A 27,615-nucleotide genomic window follows, 5' to 3' on the forward strand; every position below is an offset into this window, starting at 1 on the left:
AAGAACAAAAGTAATAAATTTAAAGAAGTTATGGATTTTGTGCTGGAAAGAATCAAGGAAGAAACCGTCAAAGAAATTGAAAGAATTGCTGAAGAAGTTATCAAAGAACAATAAGATACCAACACATGTAAGCAATCTGCTCCAACTGCTAATGAGAAAATTCCTGTTAAAAATAATGCAGGAAAACAGGGGGATGATGAAGGAGCTTGGAAGATACGCTATAATGAAAGAGCTAATATATTTGGGCTTAAGAATCAGATTACAAAACTCCTTATGTATGTCAAAAGGGAGAAATTATCATCAATAAGGAGAAAACACAACATATTACAATTCAACTCAACATCCACTATCTTCAAGACTGAAATCTGCTGTAAAAAGAAGAACATGAAGAAATTGTTCAATGGTCAGTTGCTACAATGAAAGAGTTGATGAAGACTCCCAAATCTAAGTCATATACTATTAGGAACAACTCGACATGGAAAACTAATGAAATATGAAAGAAAAACAATGCAAAAAAGTCAGAAGATCATGCCTATAAAGGGAAAATCTACTTGGGTAATACACAGACAAAAGTGGATGTATTGAATTCTAAATTTGAATTTAAATTGCCTACTGAAGTAGAGGAAAACTGTATAAAGAAATGAGAAATGTACTTGTGGGAAACTACATAAGGAAAAACAGAATATCCTTCCCAATTACTAAAGATGCACTGTTGAAGCAATGAGAAGAAAAAAGGCAGGAGAAGATTTCTGCGAATGTCCATGATTTATATTTCATTAAATTCAAGAAGGGATCTAATCTGGAGGAAATTCTAGAAAATGAGCATACATATATATGATCCAACTATATGAAATTGGAAAAATAGTCTGAAGACTTGAACCTATTGAGTAAGGAAAAAGAAACTGCATAAATATGGTTCAAGCTCTGGAATATACCTATACATATGTACAATTCTGAATCACTTAGTCATTTTGCAGGTTTATTGGGTAGACCATTATACATGTATCCAATTACTGAAGGAGGAGAGAACCTATCATTTGCTAGAATTAACATTGAGGTGAATCCTAGAAGCACACTCCCAAAAAGTATGACCGTAGCAGACAGAAAAGGAAAACCTACTCTCATGAAAATCACTTATGAGTGGAGGCCAGACAGATGCTCTTTCTGCAATACCTTCCAACATGCAAGCTCAAAGTGTGATTTGGCTAAGGAAGAAGATAAGAAAATTTATAAAGGCCAGAAAGTAAAGATGAATGTAAATGAAACAGTGAGGCATATTTTCAAAGAACAAAATGTGGTTAAAGAACATGAAACAAAAGATAAAAAAATTATGTACAAGAAGAAAGTAGTACGAAGAAGGAGGTGAAACCTCAACCTAATCATGTTGAAGAGATAGTTGAAAGTTCTCAATCAAATCAAGTTGAAGTGGTTGCTGATGAAAATAAAGAGGAAGATACTCAGGTTAATCAAGAGGAAGAAGAGAATTCTAATGTTGATACAGAGGAATCTAAAGTTGCTGAGAGTTCTAAAGTTGAAGTTGAAGGAAATAAAGACAATTCTCTCAAAATTCAAGTTGAGAACAATAAGGTGAAGAACTCGAAAATCCTGAATAATAATTATTTCTATCAAATCAGAACGGGTTCATATAAAGAAAGAAATCAAAATGAGAATAAGCAATATTCATTAACATCTTCAGTTCATCCCCTTTTCATTACAAGAGGAAGGGGAAGGGGAAGATGAAAGACAAGGGGAAGAGGAAGACAACATGTTGAAACATCAGGTTCATATAGAAATAAAAATCCTGATTGAGATAATTAGGATTTGATACAGTTTGTAATCTTTGTTTATAATCTCTGTTTCTTGTATGTTTAATTGTTACTAATCAGGTTCTTTAGGGTCGTTTGATTGTCATTATTTAATCATAACTAAAATTTGTCTAGCTTTGATTCTTAGCCTTCTCACTTTTGAGATTTTAATGAAATGGTTTTAACCGTTTTTTAAAAAAAAACACTAAATTGCATAGAATTAGATTATTTCGACCCGATAGAAAAATCTAAGGTAAAATTTTGTGTTTTATATGTTTTATCGTATCTGTAACCCAAAGGAGTACTTTGCATTTTTTTTAAGACAAATGAGGATTTTCTAAATATGAAAGATTTCTTATTATATTGGTCACTACATGTTTCCAAAATAAAAGGGAAATATATATTTTTCATATATTATCTCAATCCTTTAAAGTTGAATTGCATAAATAAGTAAAACAAATTTCAATATTGAATTACTGAAAATTATTTAGCATTACATAAATAAGTATAAACAAATTTCAATATTGAATTATTCTCAAATTATCTGATTAATCTATTTTCCAAACTGACATTCACTAAAATGAGGAGTTTCTCAAATATGGGAATATTGTGTTTTGGGGAGATCATTAATTAATATGCTAATAATGTTATATATTTTAATTTAATATTAAAATTTCAAGTTGCTTATGTTGGTTAACTTTTTTTTTTTTTTTATTATTATTATTATTTTATATAATATTAAAATTTCAAGTTGCTTATGTTGGTTAACTTTATTTATTTATTTATTATTAATTTTAAAAGGTTAATTATCATTCATTTAAATAAGAACTTATTAATTTATTTTTTAGTTTTTATATATATATAAAAAGGTGCATATATAACTTATCAAAAAAATTTAAATTATAAATAATACAAAATAACATCTAAAAAATATAAAAAACAACTAAAATAAGAATTTAAATATGAAATAGTATGACAAATTTATAAAAATTAAAATTCTAATGGAGGAGATCCAACAATATTAAAATGTCTTCGGTATGACTCTAATTACGAACTTGTTTGAGTTTCATAATGATGAGTCAAGAGGTAAAGTAATCTGAACAAGTCAATCATGTAGTGTCGAAAAAATCTCTATCACAGATTCCGAGCGTCAATTAAATTTGTCTTTATCCATGGGTTGAAAAGCAACGTTGAAAAATATTCTTTCATGTGATAACTATTCATCTACATAAATCAAAAAGATGATAATTATTTATTGAAACAAAAAATAAACAACTATAGATCTAGCAACTTAATTTCCTTTGCTATAAAAAGGGATGTACTCAGACTTGAGAAAGCATCACCAAAACAATTGGCGGGTATGAGCAGTAAACAACCCATCAAAAGTTGGAATTATTATTCGAATTAAAAAATTACAAGATGAAAAATCCGATTCGAATAAACAAGATGTCAAACGAAACAAAATATAACACCAACTCAAATTTGAGTGGTAGAAATGAAAATGAGGAAACAACCAATACTAAAAAAATCCATCAGAAGGATAAAAAATAAAATGACTTTTACCTTTTTCTTGTTTCAACGAACTCTTCTGTCACCAAGGCTAGCCAAATGGATGATGATGATGATATTATCCGAATACGATATAGCCTACATGGTACAGAAGTCTATCAAAGTAAGCGTTGTTGCATACTTTCTTGCTGAATAACCCATCATTGTTCAGTCAGAAGACGAACTCGAATTATCCGATGAGGGAATTATGAGTGTAACATCAGACACATGGAAACTAATATTTGACACAACTTTTAGAAAGTAGGGTTACAAAATTGGGATTTTGTTAGTTGACCCAAAAGGGACGTACAACCCAATATCCATAAAACTCGAATATTCTGTCACCAATAACGAGGCCGAATACGAGGCATGTCTCTTAAGTCTCAAATATGCATATGAAAAGGGGGCAACCAAGCTAGAAGTCGTTGGTGACTCTAACCTAGTTATTTCCCATGTAAATGACACGTGGCAAGTGAAAGGGGAAAACTTGAAATCCCCCATGCCCACCTGACCAAACTTATGAACAAATTTGATCAAGTGTCATTTTTTCACACTCTAAGAAGCTAAAACCATTCCGCAGACGCCCTGACTAATTTGGCAGACATGACTCAAATTCCCAATGGAATCAAAGTCAAACATCTAAAAATTCGACAAAAATAACGACCTTCTTTTGAATCAGGAGCAACCACTTCTTGTGATAATGCTGTTAAACCCTGGTATGATACTCTCTAGAAGTACATTGAGTATGGAGAATATCATTCCCACTTCGAAGCTAAGGAACGGCGGGCTTTGCGCCAATATTTCACAAACTAGACGGAGTCGTTAAACACCTTGATGTCGACTCATCACACATAATTGATAACATTCGAGATTATACAAGATTATGCACAAAAGATCCTTTTTTCTTCATTCAAAAATGAAAGGTTTTTTGAATCACTAACAATTTAAAAAATATATATATTGAATTAAATCAAATCTATTTTCTAATGCTTGGATTGCCAATAGACTTTATCGTCGATCTTTCGACGGACAAAACATACTCTACATAAACAATCATGAATGAAAGCGGACATGTGGCCCACACATGAATGAAATGACTTTAGCCAAGAAAATACTTCGTTTGAGATATTATTGGCAAAACCTCAAACAAGAATGTGTGAGCTATGTAAGGAGCTGTCATCAGTGCATACACGGGTCTCGTTCCTCTATAACATGACATCCCTTGGCCTTCTTCTACATGGGGCATCGACGTAATTGGAAAAATCTATCCCCACGCATCAAATGGACACGAGTTCATACTCGTCGCAAAAGACTACTTCACCAAATGGGTTGAAACAACCTCCTACAAGGTTCTAATATCATATCAAGTGGAAAAGTTCATCCGAACTAGCATCATCGCTAGATATGGAGTTCATCATGCCCTAATTTCAGACAATGGTCGAAAATTCCAAGGAAAAGTGTTACAATTGCTCGACAGTTTCAAGATTGAGCATCACAAGTCATCGCTCTATAAATCCCAAACCAATAGTGTGGTCGAAACGGTAAACAAAAATATGATTATGATAATCAAGAAGATGACCAGCACGTATAAGGACTATCATGAGAAATTGACATATGTCATATGGGAATATCGTACAACCGCTCGAATCTCGAAGGACGAAACTCCATACTCTCTAGTTTATAGCATGGACGCTTTACAACCCATCTAAATTGAGATTCCAACTCTAAGAATACTCTTAGAGAACCATGTCATAGAAGAAGACTAGCTCAAGTCTCGATATGACCAACTAACGTTAATGGAGGACAAGATGTTAAATGCTCTATGTAAAACTAAGGCCTACCAAAAATGCATGTCAAACACCTTCAATAAGAAGGTAAAACCTAGAAACTTCAAAGAAGGTTATCTAGTTCTCAGACGAACCTGGGAACTCCTAGACCCTAGGGATAAGTTTCGACCCCAATGGGAAGGACCCTTCCTACTTAAGAGGAGTTGTTCGCCTATTTAATCTAGAAGACGAAGAGTTCATTGGGACAAGAAATTTTGTTGCGCTTAAAAGATATTTTGTATAATATCAGCTATGCGCAGAATAGTTTAAAACTCGACCTTGAAATAAGCTTATCTCAACAAAATCCAATCCCAAGTTTTGTACAACTTGCAACATAGACAGAGGACTCATGTCCGAGATACAAAGACCCGATTATTCTAAGTGCAAAAAATAAAATAAAGAAGAGAAGATATGCATGCAACATGTTTACGGGCTCGATCTCATTTACATAAATAAACCCCTTAGTCCCTTCCTAAAGAGAGAAAGAAAATATTTTGAGAAAGGAAGAAAACCTTGATCTTATCCTAGAGACGATGTTTAGGATTTTAAGAAACAATTAGGGGAAAATCCAAGAGCATCGCTTCCTTTTGAGTGATATTCTCATAAACAAACTGATTCAAGAGATATCAGTCATAATCTCTTTTTCGTTTGTAAACGATTATCCTAAGAGCAACCCTTTATTGAAGATTTTTGTAAAAAAAAAGAATCTGAATAAACCCCATAAAAGCGAGGCCTAGAGCCCCAAATTGAGAAAGGACACTTCATATGTATGTTTGTAGAAGAATTAGAGGTTTGAAACTCATGCTTTGAGAAGAAAAAAAAATGAAAATTCCAAAAGAAAACCGGAATAAACTCCGAAAATCTCAAAATAAATTGAAAAATATTCTTATGTTGGTTGAGGTATTGGAATCACCTTTCGTGCTCACTCAGACTCTAGTCAAGATTGTTATGGAAAAAGCAAAATATACTGATTTTACTAGATATACCCCCGAGAAAGGAAAATGAAAACGACCCAAATGGTTGAGGTATTGAAATCATCATCCGTTGCCTACCTAGACTCTAGTCTTGATTGCTACGACAAAGGCAAAGATGTACCGATTCTACTAGATATACCCGCGAGTCAACAAAAGAAAAAAAAGAGAATATTGGCAAATTAAAACTCAAAGAAGAACGTTGATAAAACCTCTCCAAAATGTTTTTGCGATAAGTTGAACTTTCAAGAAATGTGGTTCAGGGACGATCAACCAAAAATAAGTTGCACTCTTTTATCAAAATGTCAAGGTGTTGACCACCTTCGTCGAGGGTTATCATTATGGATAATCGTTTATACACGAGATCGAATTTATAGCCGATATTTCGAAAATTGGGGGAAAGAAATCTTATTCCTTGATGAAAGAAAAATCATCACAAAGGATGGAAAATATGTTCAAAGCTTAGCCCCAAATACGTTTCGATTTGAAAACATCATTATTCATTCCAAGGGATCAATGTTCATTCCAATCTCGAAAAAGAAAAGAGATAAACAAGGATAGGAATTGGGGAAACAAAAAATGTTTCTTTATCCAAAAACACGAGTCATCTGTCCATAAATAAGACCTTAAAAACACCGACTTATTTTAAAATCAGTTGCGAAAGTCATTTTGGAAAAAAAGGGAAACATAGATTTTGTTGAAATATTCCCTTAAAAGACACAGAGCCACGACCGCCACCACAAAAGAAAAATAAGCGAAATTCAGTCTCCTAAACCCTATATGTTGATAGGTACGTGAAATTTTTTATACACGATCCCGCTCTAAACCCTAATTGTGGTTAGGTATCCCAAAACTCTATCTATTGATAGGTGCGATAGATTGTTTTTATACGATTCTACTAAAAACCCTAATTGTAGGTAGGTATCTAAAACCTATTTGTTGATAGGTACGTGAGATCGTTCGTACACGATCATATTCTAAACCGTAATTGTGGTTAGGTATCCCAAACCCTATATGTTGATAGGTGCGATATATCATTTTTTATACGATTTTGCTAAAAAACCTAATTGTAGTTAGATATCTAAATCCTATCTATTGATAAGTACGTGAGATCGTTCGTACATGATCCCGTTCTAAACCCTAATTATAGTTAGGTATCCAAAACCCTATATGTTGATAGGTGTGATATATTGTTTATATACAATTTCGCTAAAAACTATAATTGTAATTAGGTATTAAACCATATCTATTGATAAGTACATGACATCGTTTGTACAGAATCCCGTTTTAAACCCTAATTGTTATTACGTATCCCAAAACCCTATCCGTTGATAGGTGCGATAAATCGTTTTTATACGATATCGTTAAAACCCTAATTGTAGTTAGGTATCTAAACTCTATCCGTTGATAGGTGCGATAAATCGTTTTTACACAATCCTATTCTAAACCTTATCTATTGATAGGTGTGATAGATCGTTTTTACACAATCCTATTCTAAACCCTATCTATTGATAGGTGCGATAGATCGTTTTTATATGATTCCATTAAAAACCCTAATTGTAGTTAGGCATCTAAACCCTATCTGATGATATGTACAAGAAAATGTTTGTGCCACGATTCCGATGTAAGCCTTGTTTGTTAACAAGCATGGATATCATTTATAAAATGATTCGTAAACAATCTTGTCTGTCGAAAAGGATCTGAGATCATACGTACATGATCCACTCAAAACCCTATATATTGATAGGTCAAGACATCATTTGTATATGGTTCCGCTAGAAACCCTGTCTGTTGATAGGTGCGCTAATCATTCGTACACGATTCCGCCTGTAAACCTTATATGTCGATAGGTCGAGACATATTTGTATATGGTTCCGCTAAACCCTATATGTTGATAGGTGCGCTATCATTCGTACACGATTCCATCTGTAAACCCTATTTGTCGATAGGTCGAGACATCATTTGTATATGGTTCCTCTAGAAACCTTATTTATTGATAGGTGTGCTAATCGTTCATATACGATTCTGCCTGTAAACCCTATCTGACGATATGTCGAGACATCATTTGTATATGGTTCTACTAGAAACCTTATATGTTGATAGGCGCGTTAATCGTTCGTACACGATTCCGCCTATAAACCCTATATGTCGATAGGTAAAGACATCATTTGAATATGGTTCCGCTAAAAACCCTATCTATTGATAGGTGTGTTAATCGTTCGTACACGATTCCGTCTAAAAACCCTATTTGTCAATAGGTTGAGACATCGCTTGTATACGATTCGGCCAAAATCCTATATCTCGATAGGTATCACCTCTCCCAACATCACTAAGCTCAAATATTTTTGACAAAACTCTATCGTCCGAATAGGTATCAAAACCCTGTCATTCAAATATGTACCTCAAAATCCTATCTCTCGATAGTATCCAAGCTTTGTTTGTCAACAAGCGCAATGATCATGTCATCTTTTGATAAGATACTCAAGCACATCGATCATTCGTAAATGATCATGTTCAAACCCTATCATCTGAATATGTATCCAAATCCTATCATCCGAATAAGTATCTCAAACCCTATCACTCAATATGTATCTAAGCCTTATTTATTGACAAGCACATCGATTGTTCGTACATGATCTTGTTCAAATCCTATCTCGCGATAGGTACTCCGATAAAATCCCATTCTCTAATAAGGTCTCGTTCTTCGATAAATGTTCTATTCCCAGTTCACAATAACACGTAAGCCTATTTGTTGATGGAACCGCGATCATTTATACATGATCGTTTTTACATCATCTATGAGTGACCTTCACGGAAAGTTTGTTAACTTCCGCAATAAACATTGATGGTACCATGATCATATATATACATTATCACACGATGTATTACTTATTAGTAAACTCCATAGGAAAGTTTGTTAACTTCCTTACCAAGACTCATCTGTTGATAGTCTCATGATCATACGTTTATGATCACCCTGAAAGTGTTACTTGTTAGTAACCCACATGAAACGTTACTAAAATTTTCATGTTCCCGACATATCTCATAACGACAACATTAGCCATTTGTACATGACTAACACATGAATAATCTGTTGATATTCATGATTGACATTAATTAATGTTTCAATACCTAAGATCATCTTTACCCCATGGATTTTACGTGTACTTTGTTAAGTTCTGTGAAACAGGATTCCCAAGAATTATCCTTGTTAGGATAAGCATCAAAGAAAGATCCCTATAACAATGCTTGGAAGCACCTCGACGAACTGCTATACACAACATCATCAGGTCACTTCAATAGTCAGCACGCTACATGTTCCATCTTTCTGAACCCTCTCATAATAAATTGGACTAAATAACCTAGTGTTAGATGTCATACTCGAATCAACGTTTTCAAAAACCAATTTGTTGTATTCAAACTCGATTCGAGAGAGGCACTATGTAATCACTAAAACTCTACTCACCAATTTATAAATTATTTTATATTTTAATTAATAAATTAAATTATATAATTGAATAAAATAATATTTAATATATTAAAATTTTAAAAATATATATATATATATATATAATTTTAATTCTCTCTTAACTTCATTTATTAATCATGATACTCCGATTTTTCTTTTAAAATTATGAATATATTAATACAATTTAAATTATTTCATCACAAATTTACTAAATTCATTAACAAAAAAATATAAAATATCATCTATTTTATTATAAAAAAATATATTTTATCATTATATATTATTATCTCTTTTTTAACTAATTTTTACCAAAAAAAAAACACTTATTTCAAATTTGTACCAAACGACCCTATATAATCCACAGATTATTCCAATAACCCTATATGGACCCAAAAAATAGACAAGAAGATATTAAAGCAACTATCTAAAGAAGTGAGACATTGAATTTATAAGCTTAGTTTTCATGATGTTTCTATCTCCCTGCATTAAAATATTAAAACCCATTGTCTATAGGCATAAAGTGTTGATTTTCTTATGAAAGGAAAGACAAGCACAAAATGAGAATCAGCCTACAGAAAAGGCCATATATCTAGAATAATTTTCAGAAGGGACATGTAAAACCACATGTTCTCTTTACCTAGGTAATGGAGTCCCCAAAATCCAATAAGAGAAATGTTTTTCAGCCAAAAGATAGTTCCATAGATCATATCCTTGTTAGTTCCATCTTTTCACCACTTCCAGTCTTAGCTTTCATTCAATATAAGACAATTTCAGTGGCTTCCTCGTTACGGACAGGAGGTTCCATCATATCGATCTCTGCAGGAGCAGCAACCACCTGAGGAATCATCTCTACCATTCTAGTCCTTTCTTCTGGTGATTTAAGCAGTTCTCTCCTCGCTAGGTGTTCAAACAATGTAAATCACTAGGCAGGTTAAGGACAACATTTTCAGATGAAAAAAAAAACAGTGCAAAGCATGAGAAATTGCCCAACTCTTTATAAACCGTTTCAAGGGTCAATTTAGTTTTAATCCATGAAAAACAGCAATGAAAATCTACAAGAACCATTAGAAAGGATATTCTAATCTCCACTCTTTCTCATTGCATGTATGGATTTTATTTACCAAAGATTCTAATTCCTTGTCAATTGCCTGAAACATTTTCCAATACAAAGAGAAGATTAGCTACATAAGTACTCCTTCACAAAATAGGAACTTTTATGAAAACACATACATGATTTGTGATATCGACATGCAAAGATTTGGCCTTCAGTTCAAGGTCCGCCTAACACAGTAAACAGCATTAGGTTCGAATATAAAAGCACACATTTTTAGATACAATTGACAACTAAGTGGAGGTATATGTCGACCTCGCCCATGTAGGAAGTCAAAAGCTTCCAAATAAAAGTCACATTATATAACAAACACAGCATGTTTTAAAAGCACATGAGATTACTTACTACAGTAGGCATGGGGATTAAACGGTCCTCAAGTCATCCAGTTCTTCCTAAAAGAACCAAAATATCATTTCACAGCAAAAAATACACAGTAAAAAACCTATTGAATTCTGTCCCCACATCAAACTCTTTCCAGAACTAGATACCAGAGACAGTAGGCTGGTTGAAACTCATATTTCTTCTTTAAGAAGTTCATGATTTGCAACTTACTTGCACCTTCCTCTTAACCAAAACAACCAAAAAAACACACAAAAACAAAGGGTGGAATTGAACGGGATGAAGATAAGCAAGAAGAAGTCTATTAAATTGTGATTACCTCGGTGAATATAACATCTAAAAGTTTCTCTATGTCTAAGTCAACGTCTATTAACCCAGTTGAAGCTTGTAGGGTAACTAGGGCTGACAATTTTGGACACGACACGAAAACACGACCCAAACCGAACACGAAAAAATCAAGTTAGGGTCATGTGTTTTTTTGTTCGGGTCAAAATCAGGTCGACCTCTTTAAACTGATTAATAAACAAGTCAAATTCGGATCGACCTGACATGACTTAAAGTAGACCCAATAACCAGTTTACAAGTTTCTTTGTTGAGTTTTGTGTTATTCTTTTTTAGTTACTCATTCATCTTCTTTTGTAAAATTTTGTATAAGTGAATTTGTGATTTAACTTCATTTTTATTTTGTACTAATGTCATTTTAATTTGAAAAATAGAGATATGAATTAATTACATCGGGTTTGATTCGAGTTAAGTTAGGTAAATCGGGTCAAACGAGTCGGTTCAGGTCAAACACAAATAAACAGGTCAGGTTCAAGTTAGAGATTTTTGACCCAAATTATTAAACAGGTCAGGTTTATGTTAGAATCGTTGAACCCGTCAACCTGAAACTTACTTAAATTGACACCACTAAGGGTAACCTTCATCTCATCATTCTCCAAAATCCGATTCACGCCTGGCAAAGTATGATGTAGATTAACAATAGTTCCAATAAGTGGATCCAATGAAAACATAAAAAAAAATAGGTGAAAAAACAGAAAAACTGATGCAGTTGATTATTGTGAATGCATGAAATATGTACAAATACACACCTCTTATTAAAGCGAGTTGACATCTGTTTTTCTGCAAGTAGTCCAATGGGTATGATCTGATTTTCACAAAGCAGCCTACTACTTTGGAATCAAAATCCTCAGGCAGGTGGTTATCCAACAATTGTTTCACTAGACTCTTCATCAGGAAGACAATTTTGATGTTTTCTTTGACAATGGATGCAAATCGGCTTTTTGGCGCCTCCTGCACTTTCTCAATTTCAGCAACCTCTCCTTATTTATGCAAGATGTTCTTTTCTTTTTAGTGGACACTAACAGTTCACAATCATCTTCTTCCGAATAATTCGACAATAGTTCATCTTCGGTTACTTCAATGTTTTCAATAAAATGGGGTTCAAGGTAGTCGCATAGTTTGTTTCTGTTAAATGTTTTCTTCTTAAACAGAGATTCTAATCTCGCATCACAAAAAATCCTCCTTTTCTGCACCGGATCAGATAGGTTGTTCACCCTGATGTACCGGCCAACGATAGAGGCCGCCTCATACTGTGATAATCTCTCGCTTGTCTGTTTACCAATAGATTTAAGGAATTGTATGAGAGCTTCCGATCCCCAGGCAACAAACTTCTGTTTTGGTTTGGCCAATTCTGGTTTTGCTTGTAGACGATTCAACTTTGGATCTCTTCTTGACTTGTTTGGGCTTTTCAATTTCAATAACATCTTCAGTAGAGGAGTTTGACATTGTATCGCTTTCTGAACTTTTAGACTCAGACTCGGACTCAGAAGTAATTCTTTTGTTCCAATTTTTGAGAAAAATATCTGTAGATTGAAGATCACCCGATGTCAACTTCTCCTCCTCCTTAATTAATTATAAGCCAGTATTCCAAGAATAGGCACTCAAATGTGTCTCTATTACTGAAATCTACAAATTCCTGTATAACAAAGACAAATTAAAATTGAAGTGAAATCCCAAACACTATGAAAACATGTACTGAAAACAATTGTAAACAGTTACAAAAATTAGGAAGAACTTTGCCTGTAATTATTAACAGCAGATTTACTAGACTGATTACTAAAATATGCCTGGAAAAATTATTTCTAGCAATTTATCTAACACCCATAATGTCAAACAATTCTAATATATACCCTTTAACTTGCAAGAATCAAGCAAATAGTCTAGACCAACATTCAAGTAAACAGAAAATTTTCAGTCAAACCTACACATAAAAGATAATTTTCTCTTTACTTTATTACTTTCCTTGTGCAAACCATTATACTCTGGTGTAGAAAATATCAATCCAAGCTTATTATTATAGAGAAAATACTGTGTCTATTAATATCATTGGTTTCCAAAAAAAAATCAAGCATACCTCATCAGAGTCTTCGGTTTTGTTTGCCTCTCCAAGTAGTGCAAGCTTCAGACAGTTATGGCAGAACCCTTTGGTGTCTCTAACACGTGCAAACTCAAGAATATTGGAACAATGTTGGCACACAGCACTTGGACAGAAAAAGCAATGATACTTTGAAGGCTTATTGCAATTGAAACAAGAATGCCATCCTATAATAGACAATGAAAATCATGTAGCATGGCATTAGTGTAACTACTGAAGTACATGAATATACAAGGAATGGTGTCAATTTCAGATTGTTTATACTCATCCTATTGAAGTAAAGTTGTTTCAGTTTTAAGACTAAAATGCAAGCCTAACTAAATTTCAGTATTTGTAAAACATTAAATGTAGAGATGCAACTCTGAATTTAATTGTTTCTGCTGAGATTCCTGATATATAAGATCTTTGAACAAAGGACACCAGGACATTTTGATCATTTGACGTCGAAAGGTACCCAAATCAATTTAATTGATACCAGTAAAGGTTTCAAACCATTAATGATAACTTTCAAATCAATTGCAATTAATGGATGCATAATAAAAAGTTTCTCACTTGTCAAAATAAAAAAGGAAAAAAGTTGAAGTTCCATAATTGAAACTGCAACACCAACTATGGGAAATTGTTGCATGCTAATTTCATTACATGACTTTCTTTCCTGAAAAAAGAAGGATGTTTTTTCAAATCAAAAGGAAAGAAAAAGATGTTGTAATATAATTTGATTACTTACCACAAGTCCATTTGCTTTTACTATCCAAAAAAGAGTCCTCCTTCTCCACACACACACTCAGGATGATAAGCTTTTAGACACCCTCTGCAACCAATAAACCAAATTACAATCATGTTTTTCCCTTTCACCACTCAAGCTTCCAAAACTAACAGACAAAGTCAATTTAATGAAAAACTAGGGGAATCAAGACACGATGGCTTAAGCTTCTTACTTGTAGTCGCAAACACGTAAGGAACCACCATCTTTGCAAACAAAGCACCAGTCCTCAGCGATTTCTTTCTTTCCGACCTCCTGATTCTTCTTCTTCCTCATATCCAATGTATTCCTCTTCATCTTCACCACGGAATTACTGAACCTTCAATCCCACAATGAACCTGCCCGTAAAACGTTTCACGCGCCAACTTCGTCTACTGTAAGGACTTGGTTGAGGAAAGGGTTTAAAATTTGTTTTTAAAATTTGAAAATTAATTTGCCCTTTGCCTTTTCCTTTGACTTTGACTTTGACTCTAGAGGATATTACGTAAGTAATAGAATGATGGTTTAGAGAGATAATAAAATTAAAGGATAGTTTTGGTATTTAAATGATAAAGTTATTTGATTTGATAATTGACAAGATCATCTTCAACCCACCACCTGCAAACTCAACCCTATTATAGGTTTTAGTATTCCAACCCACTTATTTTGGGTTTTCCTGCAAAATCTCTCTCCTCTACACCGAAATATGCAGGACATTGTTCACATACTCAACAAGTTTTTTAAAACTTTTAGTTCAGTCCTTTTAGTTTGTTTTTAATTAATTTATATAATTAATTTATATTTTAATTTGTTTACATATTTTATTTATTTATAATTTAATTTATTTATATAATTTATTTATATTTTAATTTATTTATATGTTTAGTTCATGATAATTTTAATTTATTTATATGATTAACTTATATTTAAATTTGTTTATATTTATATTTTATATTTTTTACGTATTATATTATAAATTTATAATAATAAACAATATTGATAAAAATAAAAACAATTTTAATAAAATAAAACACATAGAAAAATTGAAAAAATACAATAATCCATTACATAATTAAGAAATTGAAAAAAGACATTCCGATTACATAACTAAGAAATTTAAAAAGACATTCCAATTACATAACTAAGAAATTGAAAAAGACATTCCGATTACATAACTAAGAAATTGAAAAAGACATTCCGATTACATATAAAATACAAGATGGATAATAAAAATATAATTAATAATATGGTAAATTTGCATCACTTCCTCCAAGATCATTGAAATATTCGGAAAATGTGTCCGTTGTGGATGGATCTGGTTGGCCTTGATCTTCAACACTTTTTTGTAAAATACGTGCTTGTTCAGCTTTAATAAATGCTCGAACATTTGGATCTTTTATGGAACTCGAATCTTGCAATAAAATTTTGTTTTCTTCCTTAATGTCACGGCTCATTGGTATGGGGTGCACATGTCAAGCCCACAAGGTGCATTTCTAAAATATTTCAGAATGCAAGTCTATGCAATCTGTGCTCAAGGGGCTTGTGCACAAATACGAGGGACCGCTTAAAGTAAAGCGACGTGTGGGGAATGTTTCAAGGAAGAGGTTGAAGAGTATCAGTCCAAGGTTGAACAAAGGACGACCACGACTTAGGTGGGGGAGTATGTTACGGCCCATTGATGTCACAATCCAATCCAGGGGATGTCGAGGCTCATTAAATTCTTGGCCTCATAGTGCGTCAATCTTCTTAGCCCAAGGGGAGGCCTAGTTGCCTAAGTAGGCCCAATGAATCTTCTAATTAAGGAAGAGATTAGAAAATATTCTAATTAAGGAAGGGATTAAAAGATATATTCTAATCAAGAAAGGGATTAGAAGATATATTCTAATTAAGAAAGTGATTAGAAGATATATTCTAAATTAGGTAGGGATATCCTAAATTAGTGTAATTAAATTATAATTAGAAGGCAATTTCTAATTTAATACGTTGTAAGTCCTATAAATACCTTAGAGGTATTACATTGTAATTATCAAGTATTCTTTCAATAAAATCTTATTCTCAAGAGTTTTCTTTCTCTAAAGTCCACTGTATTATTCTTGCATTGTTTAAAAAGGCTTTCTAAGCTAGAATCAGAGTCGATTTAGCTTAGTGCCGCACGGGTCGAATTTCATCCCGTGACAAGTGGTATCAGAGCAAGGTTGTACTTTTGAATTCAAACTGCAAGAGATGGATTCACGTACTACCATCACTAACGTTCTGACCAGACAACATAAGGACAAGGGATCCAAGAGGGATAAGTCCGTCGAGAGAGGTGCTGCCATGGAAGCGCGTGTGACCTGGCTTGAATAAGGCATGGGCAAGCACCAAGAAGCTCTTGAAGTGTTTAGCACGGTGACCGATAGAGTAACGGTGTTGGATGAGAAATGTGAGAAGTTGGAGAATGAGATAATGGGAATCATTAATGGTTCGAATCGTAGCATTTGTGATGAAGTGTTGAGATCAGTTCGAGGGGAGGTTAATGATATCTGCTAGAAAGTGCTTGATCCAATCCGGGGAGAAGTCCATGTGATGGTTGAGGCCCTCCGAAGGGAGATCTTGGGGAGGCTAGAATCGATGGAAAGACAGATTGGGAGGAATGAAGGAGAACATAGAGGTGCGGCACCTCAACAGATGGATTTTCCTAAGCCAACTCCATTCAAAGGCTCGAGGAGTACAAGGGAAGTGGAGGACTTCCTTTGGAACATGGAGATGTACTTTCGGGCATCAAGCATATTGTTGATCATGACAAGTTGGAGACGACACCTTTCTTCCTATAAGAGATGACACTACTGTGGTGGAGGAGGCGAGAAGGAGATATTGAACGAGGGACCTTGAGGATGGAAACATGGGAAGACTTCAAGACCGAGTTCAAACGTCAATTCTTCCCGGAGAATGCCAAGTACGAGGCTAGGAAAAGGTTGAGTCAACTTGTGCACAAAAGGACCATCAAAGAGTATGTGAAGAAGTTCCAGGAGTTGATGCTCGAGTTACCTAGTCTAACGGAACAAGATGCATTGTTCGCGTTTGTTAACGGCCTAAATACTTGGGCATAGTTGGAGCTGCAAAGGGCCAAGGTGCGGGACGTTTCCGAGGCAATAACGATTGCAGAAAGACTGATAGAGCTCAAAGTGTCTGTGGACAGGCCGAAGTTCATCAGAGATGATGAGGAAGAAGGTGGGGGAGACCGCCCATAGAACCAGGAGAAAGGTGGTGGAGACCGTCCATCTAAGAAGGGGCATGCATATAAAAACTTTGTGGGGAAAACCGACGACTCGGGTAAGCCAATATTGTGTCACATTTGTGGTGCCCACAATCATATAAAGTTTATGTGTCCGTTCAAGGGGGAAAAGGTTACAGCGATTAAAGGAACTGAGTCCTCTGATGAGGAAGAAGAGACTCAAATAGGATCCTTAAGACTACTCAATGTTGTGAATGCTAGTATTGCGAAGCCGGTCAAGGGAACAAGGATGGGCTCTTTGTTTGTGGAAGCTTGGATCGGGGAAGGCGCATCAAGGCACTAGTGGACACAGGGGCTACGCACAACTTCATGCGAGAAGGAGTAGCCAAGGCGTTAGATCTACGGATCAACCCAACAAGAGGGATAGTGAAGTCTTTCGATGTAGCCAAGCTAGTGAATGGGGAGGCTAGGAGAGTGCACACCAGGATCGAAGGATGGAATGAGACAGTCTCATTTACCTTGGTCCCAATGGAAGACTACGACGTAGTGTTGGGACTAGAAAGGTGCGATCAGGTACGCGCTTGCCTAATGCCTTATTCTGATTCCTTAATCATTTTGGATCACGGGAAGACTAGCGTGATTCCAACAAAGAGAGAATCAGAGGGAATAAGCAGGTTCTCAGCGATGCGATTCATTCGAGGTCACAAACGTGGTAAAGAGACATTTGCCAATTTTATTAGGGTATATGATGGGGACGGTTTCAATGGAAAAGGAGAAGTACCCAAGGAAGTCCAAAGAGAGTTCAAGGTCTTCGAGCGACTAAAGATTAAGAGAACAAAACTATCAGATCCACAAGGTTTGGCCATAAGCAACATGGGCCAAAGTCAATCTGCCTTCACTCGCACCAAGTCCATGGGAAAGGAATCAGGACGTGTTCATGCATATTCAGAGGGAGACATCAAGAATATGAAGAGAGGGGCAGATCTGAGAGGGCGTGCAGTTAGAAAAGGGGACGATGAAAAGGGGGAAGTTAACCTCGCAACTGTTGAAGTCTATGCGGTCTGTGCTCAAGGGGCTTGTGCATAGATTTAAGAGATCGTTTTCAATCGAGAGACATGTAGGAAATGTCTCATATCGGTTAAGGCTGGCGGCCATAAGTGTACCCGATGTCGTGACATGCAAGGGGGAGGAAGAGCGTTTAGGGGACGCAAGAAAGAAGATCACCACTCACCGGTCTAGGGTCGTGCCGAGGACGGCCACGACTTAGGTGGGGGAGAATGTCACGGACCATTGGTATGGGGTGCACATATCAAGCCCACAAGGTGCATTTCTAGAATATTCCAGAATGCAAGTCTATCCAATCTATGCTCAAGGGGCTTGTGCATATATACGAGGGACCGTTTAAAGTAAAGCGGCATGTGGGGAATGTTTCAAGGAAGAGGTTGAAGAGTATCGGTCCAAGGTTGAACCGAGGACGGCCACGACTTAGGTGGGGGAGTATGTTACGGCCCATTGATGTCACAATCCAATCCAGGGGATGTCGAGGCTCATTAAATTCTTGGCCTCATAGTGCGTCAATCTTCTTAGCCCAAGGGGAGGCCTAGTTGCCTAAGTAGGCCCAATGAATCTTCTAATTAAGGAAGAGGTTAGAAGATATTCTAATTAAGGAAGAGATTAAAAGATATATTCTAATCAAGGAAGAGATTATAAGATATATTCTAATTAAGTAAGATATTACAAGAGATATTCTAAATTAGGTATGGATATTCTTGCTATGGAAAGGATATTCTAAATTAGTGTAATTAAATTGTAATTAGAATGCAATTCCTAATGTTAGATAAAATTAGATCGGTTAAATAAAACTTAACAAAAACAAAACTCTCGTGCAGGAACAGGCAAAGCAACAAAACCGGTCAAGCAACTCAATAGGTCAAGTAACTCAACCGGTTAAGAAACTCAACCGGTTAAGAAACTCAACCGGTCAAGTTATCAATCCGACCAAAAACCTGACCGAACAAGAAAGACAAGATCGGTAAAAAATGAAGGCCGGAAACACTAGACAGTCGGTCATTTAGAAGCCAAGGAATAACCGGAAGTCATCCGGTTAACACACATAACCGACCAGCATAAAAAGACACTTCGGGTATCTGTTGAGAATGATACCAAAGGAACAGACTAAATATTGCCATATTCATACAAGTCTGAGGACAGTGTGCAGGCTACAGAAGTTTGTCCTACAAGATCTTTCTACTTCAGGATAAATCAGAAAGGCAATCTTCCAAGTACAGACAACTGTCTAACCGATAGTTACCACATTGAGTAAAAGACAAACCTAGCCGGTTTGACCTACACATTGGAAGACTAGACCGCCAGGTCTGAAGACTAGACCGCCAGGTCCGAATCACTGAACCTCTGCTCAAACAATCAGATTCAAGGAAATGAAATGTGACCGTTGGCACATTTCACCTATAAAAGAAGGAGCTGAAGAGGAGTAAACAAGCGACACAAGAGATTTCAAGAAGGTTACAAGTTCTGAACATTCTACAGCCTAAGTGATAAGATTGTGTTCTATCTCTAGAAAGCTTAAGCGCTAAGTTGAAGTGTAATTCTACAATTTCGGTTAAAATTGTACGGGTGTTATCGAGCAGGAAATAAGTCTCGATCGGACTGTGTTTGTATTCCTTAGTGAATATCCTTCTCGCGGTTTCGAGAGGAAGGGGTGATGTAGGAGCTTTATCTCCGAACATCCATAAAATCTGTCTTGTTACTTGCTTTCTGCTTACTTTACTTTATTACCGATCTGCACTAACCGCTTCGATCGACTCTACATTACCTAAACCGAATTACTAAGATCCAAAAACCGATTCAGCAACTTCCAAACCTATCTTATCCAAATCCGGTTCTGCCTATCTCGTGAGTGTGCTGCTTCAACCTGAAACAAACCACTTCCGCGCTTGAACCTGGTTCAAGGGTTTGTGATAGTTTGTGTAGTATTGAAACCCCGGTATTAATCTCTAACCGGATTAATCACCACCCTTTGAGTGAAACGCGCTAACTGGCCAGACCCCGGTCCTCCAGCTGCGACCTAGATCCTAACAATTAGTATTAGAGCAGTTAGTTTCAATACTCAAGCAAGCATGTCTTTCGATAGGCCCCCTATGCTAGAAGGTGATAACTTTGCCAACTGGAAGGCATATATGCATCTGCACTTAATCACCATGGATGACGAAATGCAGTTCATCATAGCTGAAGGACCGATAATCATTGACAAGGAGAGGAATGATTGGACAGCTGAAGATAGGAGAAGAAACAATCTGGATAACCATGCCAGAAACCGGATCTCCAACGGTGTGGACAGAAACACGTATTGCAAGATCAGAGATTGCAAAACAGCAAAGGAAACATGGGAAACGGTGATTCAGATCTATGAGAGAAATGAAAGAATCAAGGAAAATAAGGTAATGGTAGCTACTCAGAGGTTTGAAAACATCAAGATGAAACCGGGAGAAACAATGAGAGAATACAGTGACCGGTTCACAGGTGTGATAGACGAGCTAACAACTCTTGGCAAGAAGTATGATAACAAGGAGGTCATCATGAAAGCATTAAGATCTCTTCCAAGTGCATGGGACATAAAGACAATGGTGATGAGGGAATCAAACTGCCTAAGCAAGATGAAACTACACGATGTATTCGAAGATCTTAAGGCATACGAGTTTGAAATGAGATCTAGGACTGAAGAAGAAGTCTCAGCCTCAACCTCAACCAGAGCATTGATCACATCCACAGAACCGGTTGTACATGCACCAATCAGAACCGCTGAACAGTTCACCGAGGATGCCATGGCAATGCTTGCACAAAAATTTGGGAGATTCATGAAGAGAAGCCAACCGACAAACAACTACAACTATGGTGATAAATCTAATGTAAGATGCTATAACTGGAACTGTTTGGGACATTTCAAGTGAGAATGCAGAAAACCGAGAAGAGATTACCGGAAACCGGATAATCAGAATAACCGAAATAACTATCAACAAACCGGTGAAGGAAGTGAGGTTCATAAAGCATTGATAGCCGATGATGGAGGTAGCTTATGGGCTCATAGTGACAATGATGATGAACTCACATGCCTCATGGCAAATGAGGAACAAGTATTTGACTCTCCTTGTGAAGAATTTACTAAAGATGAGTTATATAATGCATTGAATGATATGGTAGCAGAATATAAGAACCTGTTAACCCTATTACCTAAGCAACCCAACTTTAGAGCCGACCTCATAGTACCCACATTAACCGAACCAAAGACCATATAACCTGATGAAACCCCTACCTTAGAAACCGAGTCAGCACCTGAACCATCACCTGAGACCGAACAGCTCAAGGAGCCAGTTCAAGAGTTGACTGAGGAGGAAAATGCCCGACTACAGTATAGAATGGCCGCATGGAAAATGTCTAGTGAAATGGTAAGAAAGATGTGTAGTTATAAAAGACACCCTTTTTGCATGTTTGGTCTAGGATACAAAAACAATAGATCTCAAAGCCAAAAACACTTAGACAAAGTAAGGCTCACAAAGGATGATCTTCCCTTTATAAGTTTTGTCAAAATTTCCCTAACCGCTGAAGAGGAATTAACAGCCTATTATACGGAAGACAAACTAACCTATGTAGGTCCAACTGATTCTGAGAAATGGCGTCACCCTGAGAAGGAAAGCCAACCAGTCCAAAAATAGGAAAGCCAACTCACAATCACATAGGACAAACCAAAGATCATCCCCACACAAGGCCTTCGTAGGAAAGCAGAAAGACTCAAAACCGAGTGCAAGGAAGTTAGTTAAAACCTTAACCGGGAAAGCTGTCCGGTTCGTCAAGGTCTGGATACCCAAGGGACTAATCGCTTGTGGACCCAAGTAAATGTGGGTACCAAATAGTTGTAAATATGTACATTTTGCAAGATATTAAGAAACGGCTAGGAAACTCTGAATGGTACTTGGATAGTGGTTGCTCCAGACATATGACCGGAAACAATAACCTTCTAACCGACATCAGAATAGAAACCGGTGCATTAATCACCTTCGGTGACAACTCAAAAGGTAGAACTGTGGGCAAGGGTAAGATTGTCCATGGTAACTTAACAATTGATAATGTACTCTTAGTTGAAAACCTACGCTTTAATTTGCTAAGTATTAGTCAAATGTGTGATGCTGGATACACTGTAGAATTTCTTAAACATGCATCCTTAGTCAAGAATTCTCAAGGTACCATACTTCTAACCGGAAATAGGCTAGGAAATATTTACAAGGTAGACTGGAAAACTAAAGTAGAATATTCTGTCTGCATGACCGATCAAACCTGGCTAGGAATATTCTTTTTGCATGTTTGGTCTAGGATACAAAAACAATAGATCTCAAAGCCAAAAACACTTAGACAAAGTAAGGCTCACAAAGGATGATCTTCCCTTTATAAGTTTTGTCAAAATTTCCCTAACCGCTGAAGAGGAATTAACAGCCTATTATACGGAAGACAAACTAACCTATGTAGGTCCAACTGATTCTGAGAAATGGCGTCACCCTGAGAAGGAAAGCCAACCAGTCCAAAAATAGGAAAGCCAACTCACAATCACATAGGACAAACAAAAGATCATCCCCACACAAGGCCTTCTTAGGAAAGCAGAAAGACTCAAAACCGAGTGCAAGGAAGTTAGTTAAAACCTTAACCGGGAAAGTTGTCCGGTTCGTCAAGGTCTGGATACCCAAGGGACTAATCGCTTGTGGACCCAAGTAAATGTGGGTACCAAATAGTTGTAAATATGTACATTTTGTAGGATATTAAGAAACGGCTAGGAAACTCTGAATGGTACTTGGATAGTGGTTGCTCCAGACATATGACCGGAAACAATAACCTTCTAACCGACATCAGAATAGAAACCAGTGCATTAATCACCTTCGGTGACAACTCAAAAGGTAGAACTGTGGGCAAGGGTAAGATTGTCCATGGTAACTTAACAATTGATAATGTACTCTTAGTTGAAAACCTACGCTTTAATTTGCTAAGTATTAGTCAAATGTGTGATGCTGGATACACTGTAGAATTTCTTAAACATGCATCCTTAGTCAAGAATTCTCAAGGTACCATACTTCTAACCGGAAATAGGCTAGGAAATATTTACAAGGTAGACTGGAAAACTAAAGTAGAATATTCTGTCTGCATGATAGCTAAGACCGATCAAACCTGGCTGTGGCATAAAAGACTAAACCACTTAAACATGAAAACCTTAAACTATATTCGCGGTAAAAAGTTGGTCGAAGGAGTTCCTGACATAGTGTTTAATAAGGATAAGGTTTTCTCAGCATGTCAAATGGGTAAACAAACTAGGTCAACATTCAAGAGTAAAGGAAACATCCAATCTAACCGATGCCTAGAACTTCTTCACATGGATCTATCTGGACCAATTAGGGTCGTCAGCCTAGGAGGTATGCTTTACACTATGGTAGTTGTTGATGATTACTCTAGGTATACATGGGTAATATTCTTACCATCCAAACGTGAAACCGCATCAAATCTGATTACACTGCTTAAACGTTTGCAAAATGAAAAATCAACACGCATTAATAGCATTAGAAGTGATAGAGGAACCGAATTTTCAAATAGCACTCTAAATGCATTTCTTGATGAATTCGGTATTAGACACGAGTTGTCTAGTGCTAGGACTCCTCAACAAAATGGCCCGGCCGAGAGAAGAAACCGAACTCTTAAGGAAGCCGCACGGTCCATGATAGCCGATTCGGGTATTGCTCAGAAATTTTGGGCTGAGGCTATCAATACTGCATGTCACACACAAAACCGGTCTTTGATCAACAAGTTTCACAATAAAACACCTTATGAGGTATACTTTGATAGGATCCCTAACCTTAAGTACCTTAAAATTTTCGGTTGTAAATGCTACATTCATATAAATGGCAAAGCTTATCTATCTGCTTTTGATGCAAAATCCGATACTGGAATCATGTTAGGTTACTCAGTAGTGAGTAAAGCATATAGAGTGTATAACAATAGAACCTTAACCGTGGAGGAATCACTTCATGTTGTTTTCGATGAATCAGTTGAAAGCAACACTGCATCATGCTTTGATCTACACAACAGATTGGAAAATAACAATATCCATTCTGATAGTGAAGATGAAATTCCGGTTTTCAGGAGGTTTGTCCATGACCAAATGGGTAATGATGAAACCCAACCGGATCAAGCTGTCCCACGACAGGAAGCTGACACTTCGGTCCAAACTGAGGAAATCGGTCGGTCTGAAATCCCTGTTCAGCTTACCGATATGTCTAGCCTTGATCAAGTAAACGGTGATTCGGTAGACACTCCTGAACTGAACCTCAAAAGGAACACCAAGCATCCTCCTGAGTTAATTATAGGCGACCCTTCAGAACCCGTTCGAACTAGGCGTCAAATTCTGGAGGAATACTTTAATTCCGCTTTTATATCCCAGACTGAGCCGAAAAGAGTGGATGAAGCATTGTCAGATCCGGACTGGATCTTGGGAATGCAAGAAGAGTTAAATCAGTTTGAGAGTAACAAAGTCTGGTACCTAGTCCCTAGACCGAAAGATCAACCGATCATAGAAACAAGATGGGTATTTAGAAATAAACTCAATGAAGACAGTTTGGTCACGAGGAACAAAGCCAGATTAGTGGCACAAGGATACAAACAGGAAGAAGACATTGATTTTGAAGAATCATTTGCCCCTGTAGCTAAAATTGAAGCTATTAGGATTTTTCTAGCCTTTACTGCATTCAAAAATTTCAAAGTTTTTCAAATGGATGTTAAAAGTGCATTTTTGAATGGTGACCTACGTGAAGAGGTATATGTTGAGCATGTTGGCTTTGACTATTGGATCTTTCTAAGAACAACTATGAAGATATGAAACTCTGGAAAATAGATATTTGCTAAAGAAGAAAAAATCTTGAAAAAACTTGAGTGTTGTATATTCAACCTTTACAAACAATCCTTATATAGGAGTAATTAGCCTAGAACCCTAAATTACTTATACATATAGGCCCAAGCCCATTAATAATTAAATATACCTTAATGGTATAAAAGACAATATAATAATATAATATATTATATTGTATAATATAATAATATATCAATATAATATATTATTATATTATATACACTAACATCAATAAAGGCCTACAACTTTATATTTTCTGACAATCAATGCTTAAACTCACAATCTCCCCCATAAGCTTGATTTGGTTCGAGATACTTCACGCCGAGCATCTCTCGCATCTCTGCAAATTTGACTCTTGCTAGTGCCTTAGTGAGAATGTCTGCACGCTGCTCTCTAGTGCCTACAAACTCTACAACGATCTGTTGATTCTTGACGCATTCACGGATGAAGTGGAACCGAATGTCGATGTGTTTTCTGCGTCCATGAAACACCGGGTTCTTCATTAATTCTATTGCAGACTTGTTGTCGACATAGAGGGTTACCGGCCTCAGCTCGCATCCGAGCACCTCGCTCAACAAGTTTCTTAGCCAAAGTCTTTGGCACGACGCTGCAGTAGCTGCCATAAACTCCGCCTCACATGAAGATAACACAATAGTTCGTTGTTTCTGAGATGACCACGTGATCAGATTCCCGTTGAGATAAAACACCATCCCTCTAGTACTTTTTCTGTCATCTGTGTCACCGGCTAGGTCGCTGTCAGTAAAACCAACGAGTTCTTCAACTTCTCGTCCTCTTCTTAACTGAATCCCATAATTCATCGTTCCCTTCACGTAACGAAGAATGTCTTTTACTGCCTGTAGGTGTAGAGTGGCAGGCTTCTCCATGTATCGACTCGCTATGTCAACTACATAAGAGATATCCGGTCGAGTGTGTGTCAAGTACCTGAGACACTCGATGATACGCCTATACTCCTTCGGATCCACTAAGCTTCCTTCCATATCCTTTCTTAGCTGCAACTTTGCTTTCATTAGGATATTTGCTCGAGTTACAATCCTCCATTGCAAACTGTTTCAACACCTTCTTCACATAAGCTTCCTGCTTCACCTCAATGCTATCTTTCTTCTGGTCCACCTCGTTACCAAGAATTAACCTGACTGTGTAATGTTTCGTCACCGGTGCAAAGTTCTCCTCAAGATCATTACCTTGCTTCTGCACATAGCCTTTTGCTACCAATCTCGCTTTGTGCTTGAAGATGTTGTCTTCGCTGTCTCTTTTCAACTTGAAAAGCCACTTTAACTCGATGGTCTTGTGACCGGGTGGTAAGTTGGTGAACTCCCATATCTTATTCTTCCTGATAGATTCGAGCTCTTTGTTCATGGCTTCATTCCACGACTCTTCGACTACCACCTCATGATATGTTATTGGCTCATCGGTGGTGAGCAATAACAATTTATCAAGATCCATCTCTACTAGTGGTGCCTCCACATAGACATCTCGTAGGATTCCGAACTCCACGGGATTTTATACGAGCTTGTTGTTGTTGTTGCACCACTCCCACTTCTTCTCCTCCTCGAATATAGAGTCTCTGCTCACATAGATTTCCCCGTAAGATGAATTAGGAAACTTGTGCGCCTTGTTTCCGTCTTCAAACTTCATATTTCCGGTAATTTTCTCGTCGAGCTCATTGAGCTTCTCTCGATGGCCCTTCCTATGGTTGTTTGCTCCATTGTCAAGGTACCACACATTAGTGTGATTACACTCATCGCCACTTGCGAGGAGTTTCTCCATGACTTTCTCTTCACTGAACAACACCACATCTGGTTCCTCCTTGGATGGTTCTTACATGAACTCTTCAAGGTTTGTCTTCTCGTCTCCCTCAACAAACATTAATACTGGCTCCTCGTCATAGAAACTAGCAAGGTTTGCATCATCTTCTTCGGGCAAAGCTTTCGTCACTACCTCAGCAAACATTAATGCTGGCTCCTCATCATAGAAGCTAGTGAGGTTTGCATCATCTTCTTCGGGAAAAGTTTTCGTCACTACCTCAACAAACATTAATGCTGGCTCCTCATCATAGAAGCTAGTGAGGTTTACCTCACCGTCAGATCTATTGTTAGGGCACTTAGACGCGTAGTGCCCATACTTTTGACAAGCGTAGCACTTCACTGTGCTCTTGTCTTTGCGGGGCTTGGTACC

General features: G+C 36.7%; 1 protein-coding gene and 1 long non-coding RNA gene across 2 annotated transcripts; both read right to left on the reverse strand.

Annotated features, from left to right (window-relative positions):
- Window positions 1-10,710: 10,710 nt before the first annotated feature.
- LOC124921818 lies at window positions 10,711-12,971 on the reverse strand. Its single transcript, XR_007097719.1, has 4 exons — window positions 12,161-12,971; window positions 11,965-12,024; window positions 10,850-10,900; window positions 10,711-10,767 (listed from the first exon to the last, which is right to left on the reverse strand). It is a non-coding gene; the product is annotated as an uncharacterized LOC124921818 (long non-coding RNA).
- A 4-nt stretch (window positions 12,972-12,975) lies between these two features.
- Window positions 12,976-14,566, reverse strand: LOC124919250 (zinc finger CCCH domain-containing protein 44-like). Its single transcript, XM_047459453.1, has 5 exons — window positions 14,445-14,566; window positions 14,315-14,378; window positions 14,059-14,161; window positions 13,486-13,673; window positions 12,976-13,047 (listed from the first exon to the last, which is right to left on the reverse strand). The coding sequence occupies exons 1-5, from the start codon at window positions 14,564-14,566 to the stop codon at window positions 12,976-12,978; spliced, it is 549 nt and encodes a 182-aa protein (XP_047315409.1).
- Window positions 14,567-27,615: the final 13,049 nt, after the last annotated feature.

The sequence above is a fragment of the Impatiens glandulifera genome, chromosome 1 (genome assembly GCF_907164915.1).
Source record: "Impatiens glandulifera chromosome 1, dImpGla2.1, whole genome shotgun sequence".
Classification (NCBI taxonomy): domain Eukaryota; kingdom Viridiplantae; phylum Streptophyta; class Magnoliopsida; order Ericales; family Balsaminaceae; genus Impatiens; species Impatiens glandulifera.

What these genes read in the sequence shown, in the direction of transcription:
- LOC124919250 (XM_047459453.1), bottom strand. Translation starts at nt 14,566, where the DNA reads ATGAAGAGGAATACATTGGATATGAGGAAGAAGAAGAATCAGGAGGTC. An exon ending in TTCCTTTTTTATTTTGACAA is followed by an intron (nt 13,674 to 14,058) that starts GTGAGAAACTTT and finishes TGTCTATTATAG; the next exon opens with GATGGCATTCTTGTTTCAAT. An exon ending in AAACCGAAGACTCTGATGAG is followed by an intron (nt 13,048 to 13,485) that starts GTATGCTTGATT and finishes TTTGTTATACAG; the next exon opens with GAATTTGTAGATTTCAGTAA.